The sequence below is a fragment of the Bombus impatiens genome, unplaced genomic scaffold (genome assembly GCF_000188095.3).
Source record: "Bombus impatiens unplaced genomic scaffold, BIMP_2.2 scf_0463, whole genome shotgun sequence".
Classification (NCBI taxonomy): Eukaryota; Metazoa; Arthropoda; class Insecta; order Hymenoptera; family Apidae; genus Bombus; species Bombus impatiens.
Window position 1 is genome coordinate 217,433 of NT_176882.1, and position 6,000 is coordinate 223,432.

A 6,000-nucleotide genomic window follows, 5' to 3' on the forward strand; every position below is an offset into this window, starting at 1 on the left:
TAAGAAATACAAATCACATTTAAAACACTAATAATAATATCATTATACTATTTTAATATATATTCATGTTTGATTATTAAAAAATATTATTAAAATAGAAAAAATTGTTTTTTACAGATTAAATTTGTAAAAAAGATAGATAAAGTTTTTACCGCTTATTATGTCCAAAGTTAACAACAACAGTTCAAGATAATTTATTAATATCCCAATGGCAATAAATTACATAAAGTTTACATTATTATGAATTATGAAGTATAGAATATGAAATAAATTCGAATTATATGAATTTTTTATGTTAAAAATACTTTCGAAAATATCAATGCGTACAAGTCAATAATTTATTGTAAAATCCATTTTTTATTTTTAAATGATCTGACATTGACCAAGCTATATAATTGTGGGAGAACACATATGTGATTCAGTGTGTAGCCGCGGCTGTCCAATGATTGTTAATTATTAAGCGAGTGTAAGTTCTCTTTTCTCCAACTCTTCTTTTAACATATATATTAATAAAATCCAGTTAGAATAAAATTTTTCAAAATTAAAACATAATAATTAATTACAGTAATTGACATAATCTTATTATTCTTATCTACGTTTTTCGATATTTGTAATTTAATTAAATATATCAATGTGACATTAAATTGTTTTATAAACATTAAGAGTTATTTCAAACTTCTATTTCTTCTCAAAATAAGCAACATTATTACATATGAACTATGACATTGAATGTTACATTTCAATTATTTTTATAAACATAATGCTCGTGAAAAGATTATTCTCGATTAAATACGCAAATTACGATCTACATAAATTACACAAGTGCAGGTATACATTTGCGCATGTGTGTATACGCAAGAAAAATGTGGACTTTAAACTTTAAAACAAATGAAAAGAAGATATATGTATATATACACATACAGGGTGTTAATTTGAAAACATAAATGACATTTGATATTCGCGGTTAGTAACCGATTTGCATGTATTCATATATGCATTGAATAAAAGAGAATCAGATCAAAGAAACACAAGCAATTTAGTATACTGGCAAAAGATAATGTCAGATGGGTCAATTGCTTTTAATTTAAGGTCAGGTTGTATTTTGTCTTTTAGTCACTTTTATTGATATACATATAATACAAAACAATAGTAAAATAATTAAAATGTATATAAGACAAACATTCTATAACTGCTAACCTCTAATTTTTAGATATGTTGTAATTAAATATATATTTCATACTATATACATTTTCATTAACCTAATTAAAGTCTTAATTCGCTTTTATAAACTATTTAACAAATTAAAAAGTTTCAATATTGTATTACTATTATTAGAAATCTCCATCAAATCTTTGGACTACAGCATAAAGTGTATTTTAATTAGCAATAATGATAGTTGGGAGGATGTTATTACCTACTCTTGCCAGAACAAGATTGACTTCCTATGCAAGACCACAATTGTTAAAGCAGAGACAAGATTTGGTAATATTTACTCATTACTTTCTTGATTTACTTCTATAACATTCTATATTTTAATAAATTTTCTTTTCTTAGACTTTATTTCTATTAGTATGTAAATTATCAAACTATCATATTACAAAAAATATTGAATATATTTCACAAAATAATGTAATTAGAAATGGTACAGCTGTACAGAATTTTAATAACGAGGAGAATAAACCTCTATTAGTTTTACTTAGTTGGTTGTTACCAAAACGTAAACATGTTCTGAAATATGCAGATTTGTATTTGGAACAAGGGTTTGATGTCGTGATAGTATCAATTACTCCTTGGCAACTATTATGGCCCACAAAAGGATCTAGGGTAAATACATGAAATATAAACTATAATACGTGTTACATTAATATTCATAACATATAATTTAATTTGTAAAAGTTTTCTTTTAGCTGGTTGCAGCAGACTTGATAGAGTTTTTGATAAAACATCAGAATTATCAACAAATACTATTGCATGGATTTTCAGTAGCTGGATATATGTGGGGAGAAGTATTGGATTTAATGCAGAATGACCCTAAAAAGTGTAACAATATAATTGATAGGATTGTTGGTCAAGTATGGGATAGTTTGGCTGATGTGAGTGAATTAACAATAGGTGCACCACGTGCTATGTTTCCAAGAAATGAAATGCTACAAAATATGTGCCAGAAGTATTTAGAGTAAGTTTATTTTTAATATTAATTTCATTTATATTTCCTAAAATATTTCAATTTGAATTATATGCACTAAAACAATTTACACAGATATCATATGAAAACTTTTTATAAACCATCTACTCAGTATTATATAAGATCTAGTCAATTGTTTCATACAAATTTAGTGCATAGTCCAGCATTATTTTTTATAAGTAAAACAGACCCAGTGGGTTCATTAACAAGTAATCTAAGAGTGAAAGAAAGCTGGGATTCTTTGGGTGTAAAGGTAAGATGTGTAAATGTAAAAAATAATTACAGGTATGTAAATTACAAAATAGTAGAGAAATATTTATATTCTTTTCAGATTTATGTTAAGATATTTGAAAATTCCCCACATGTTGAACATTATCGTAAATACCCAAAAGAATATGTTGCAGAACTGTATGCGTTTTTGAATAAATTAAATTTGATGCAAAATAAAAAGAAAATGGCACAATTTTAAATGTGCCATATGACGTCTTATTACTTATATTCTTAAAAGATATTCAAAACAGTATATTTACGAAATATGTAGTTCTTTAATGTAGATTTTGATACAAATTTTTATATATAAATCAAAGCAAATTATTTATAATCAATTGAAACTTTTTTTTAACCAGTCTCAGCTGTGAACTTCATCATCTGTAAGTAAAAACACATGTTTCTGTGCAATAATATAAAAAGTATAATCAATTTTATAGCAAGAAACAAAGAAGTGTTCATTTAAACAGGTATAGTAAAAGGAAAGAGGTACTTTGTGAACTACATATTTTATAATAGTTTTAAACTTATTTGATGAATTCCGTCTTTAGCAATCATATGTACATGAATACTTATTTTTTTTTTACAGTAACTATTTTTTAACCATGATGCTAATTGCAACTTATATAGTACGCAAGAAAAATGTGTGTTTTATGCATTGAATGTTAGTATGCCATTACAAAAATGGTTATTCGTAATATGTTACTTATTATACAATGTATACTTTTAAATACAAAAAAATTTGAGTTAATTAAATTTTATTTCTATAATGCAGATTTTCATCAGTTTTCTGTTTCTTCTTTAATTTATCACGTTTTTTTTGTTCTAATATTTCCTCAATCTCATCCGGATCCTTCCCTTCTAGAATAAGTTTCTTGCGTTTATTGATCATTTTTTTGCCATAAAAGTCCATCTCGTCTAATTTCATTTCCGCTTCTCGCTTGGCAACAGATATTTGTGTCAAAATTGTAACTATTTCCTTATCTAAATACAAAAAAAGTTATATTAATATATTCTGTGTACATTTCTTTTGTAAAATAGTAGAGCTAAAAATGTATTACCATTAACTTTATATTCTGTAAGTTTTGTACCAATAGCATTTTCAATTGCGTGTAATAATTTAATATCATGTGGAGTTATTAGGGTAATTGCCATGCCATTTTTGCCTGCCCTAGCTGTTCTTCCAACTCTATGAATGTACTCTTTTGTTACATTTGGTATAATATGATTTATAACTAACTCAACTGTAGGAATATCTAAACCTCTTGCTGCGACATCTGTAGCTATTAAAATTTTTGCATGATTGGACTTAAATTGAGTAAGTGCAGCAAGGCGATCTTTTTGTTTTATCATTGCATGTAGAGCTACATTGTTAAATCCAACGTCATTTAATGTCATGGATAATACTTGACAATGTCTAAAAAATACAATGTACAACAAAGCATTAAGAATGTTTATGTCTATATCAAGTATTATATGTATACAATTTCACTTTACTTGCAAGTATCTGTAAATATCATTATAGACCCATCTTTATTACTTGCTCTAAAGGTTCTAATTGCTTCTACTAAAAAGGAATCACGTACATCACTTGGACAAAGTACGTAACGTTGATCAAGTTCTTTCACTGTTGCTACACCAAACTCATCTTTAGATTCCCATATAAAAGCCTTTAAAAATAATTTCAGCTCTATGTTCATTCTACTATTCCTTGTTCATTTTTTCAAATATTTACAGAATTTTATAATACCTTACTAGATGCTATGTGTTTCACTTTGTCAAGGGTATCTGTCATTGTTGCACTAAAAAGAAGCATTTGCTTCCGTTTAGGTAAAGCCTCAAATATAGTTTTTAACTGATCATCAAAGTGACCTTCTAAAAGTCTATCAGCTTCATCTAAAACTAAAAATTTAATTTGCTTTAAAGAAAATGTATTACAACTTTCAAGGTGGTCTGCTAAACGTCCTGGAGTTGCAACAACTATATGTGGATGTTTTGATAACTCTAGCCCTTGTACAACCATATCCATTCCACCAACAATTACACATTTTTTTAAACCAATGGATTTTCCTATTGCTGAAAATTGATCTGCAATCTGTAAAGAAAAGGTTTTATCAAAAATAAAAAAAAAACAAATATAAATATCTGTTTTAAAAGGTTAAAGTGTTTAATATACTTGGAAAGCAAGTTCTCTAGTTGGTGTTAGAACAAGTGCAAATATGCCATATGGATCTTCAGATAATTTTTGTAATATAGGAAGTGCAAAGGCAAGTGTTTTACCACTGCCAGTTTTTGCACAACCAATACAATCATCACCAGCTAGAATTTTTGGGATACAATTTTTCTGGATTGGTGTAGGACATTTTAAACCTACAATAAATAATAATAACATAACAACTTTCTTTATCTTTCAAGCCCATTATTTAAATTCTTACCCATAAAATTACATTGTTGAACAAGCCATGAACTTAAATTTAATGCAGCAAATGACATGGTTGTTTTTGACTTTTGTATAGGTTAACACGTGGAATGCTTTGATTAATAGAACATAATGGTTTTGTAAAAGTTAATTTTAATAAAGATTCAATTTAAATAAGGGATATATTATTAACGGGAATTAAAAGGAATTATTTATTATAAAATGAGTTACATTTCATTAAATAATTTTATATATGCGTTCTAAAAGATATTTTTAGAAGGTATATTACACAAGGGACTAAACCACTCAAACGATTTTCCTGTTTGATTAGTGCTTGATTAAATGCATTATACATTAGTTTATTATTTTTTTATCTTATAACATTTTACAATTAACTTAATAGTATTAGTAAGAATATTAATTTAATCTCTATATTAACATCAATATTTTAGTATTAATTATTATTATGATTAGTACTAATAATAATAATGTAATCGGTAGCAAGTACACGTGTACTAGTCTTAAATTTCATTTTTGGAACGAGTAGTTTCCGCTACATGCTCTTATAAACACCAATTTTATTAGTACATTTTGAGAGTAGATAGAATAAAATAAAAATCATGGGATTGTATGTTTTTATACTTACGAGTATTTTTAAAATAATAGATTTTCATAAATCATTAATAAAGTTAATAAAATAAGTATCCTGTATCTCGTCTGTCTAGAGCCTAGAGCGGTATTTAATCTTTTCATGATGCGGCACCTTGTTTGTCATATTATTTACGTGTAGTCCATTCACAATTTTTAGTAATGGAAAATTATTATTTTATTATTATGTATTAAATATTAATAAATATTATTGTTTTTTAACCTTTTACGAGGACATTGCGATTTTTGGAGATACGTGAATCAGAGATAAAAATCGCTGGTCTAAAATCTTCAGGGCTATTGGATATAACAATACATTGGATGTTAAACCTATGCTCTGGATCTCGTCTTTGAAAGAAACAAATTATTTTTAAAATAAATAAATATGATAAGAACAAAAATAGTTGAATTGGATTTAAAAGGTATTATATTATAAGCAACAAATAGAAAGCTATACTATTTGTTTTTGTATGGTTCATTT

General features: G+C 26.4%; 2 protein-coding genes across 8 annotated transcripts; one reads left to right on the forward strand and one right to left on the reverse strand.

Moving 5' to 3' along the window:
• The first annotated feature begins 362 nt into the window (after positions 1-362).
• Positions 363-3,003, forward strand: LOC100742430 (transmembrane protein 53). Of its 7 annotated transcripts, XR_004461966.1 has the most exons (7): positions 950-1,089; positions 1,336-1,482; positions 1,555-1,824; positions 1,908-2,176; positions 2,261-2,438; positions 2,517-2,835; positions 2,923-3,003. XR_004461966.1 is itself a non-coding variant. In XM_012387204.3 (6 exons), exons 2-6 carry the CDS (start codon positions 1,390-1,392, stop codon positions 2,652-2,654), a joined length of 948 nt encoding a protein of 315 aa, XP_012242627.1. In that variant the 5' UTR covers positions 363-466; positions 1,336-1,389; the 3' UTR covers positions 2,655-2,919. The 7 variants fall into 7 exon arrangements, 6 of the variants coding, with proteins under 6 accessions (XP_012242627.1, XP_033177427.1, XP_012242629.1 ...); XM_012387204.3 differs by lacking the exons at positions 950-1,089; positions 2,923-3,003 and adding an exon at positions 363-466 and having other exon boundaries at positions 2,517-2,919; XM_033321536.1 differs by lacking the exon at positions 2,923-3,003 and having other exon boundaries at positions 747-963; positions 1,742-1,824; positions 2,517-2,919.
• A 24-nt stretch (positions 3,004-3,027) lies between these two features.
• LOC100742307 (probable ATP-dependent RNA helicase DDX49) lies at positions 3,028-5,221 on the reverse strand. Its single transcript, XM_003490696.4, has 6 exons — positions 4,888-5,221; positions 4,629-4,822; positions 4,203-4,547; positions 3,950-4,122; positions 3,514-3,869; positions 3,028-3,436 (listed from the first exon to the last, which is right to left on the reverse strand). Exons 1-6 carry the CDS (start codon positions 4,943-4,945, stop codon positions 3,204-3,206), a joined length of 1,359 nt encoding a protein of 452 aa, XP_003490744.1. The 5' UTR covers positions 4,946-5,221; the 3' UTR covers positions 3,028-3,203.
• Between the last annotated feature and the right edge of the window lie 779 nt (positions 5,222-6,000).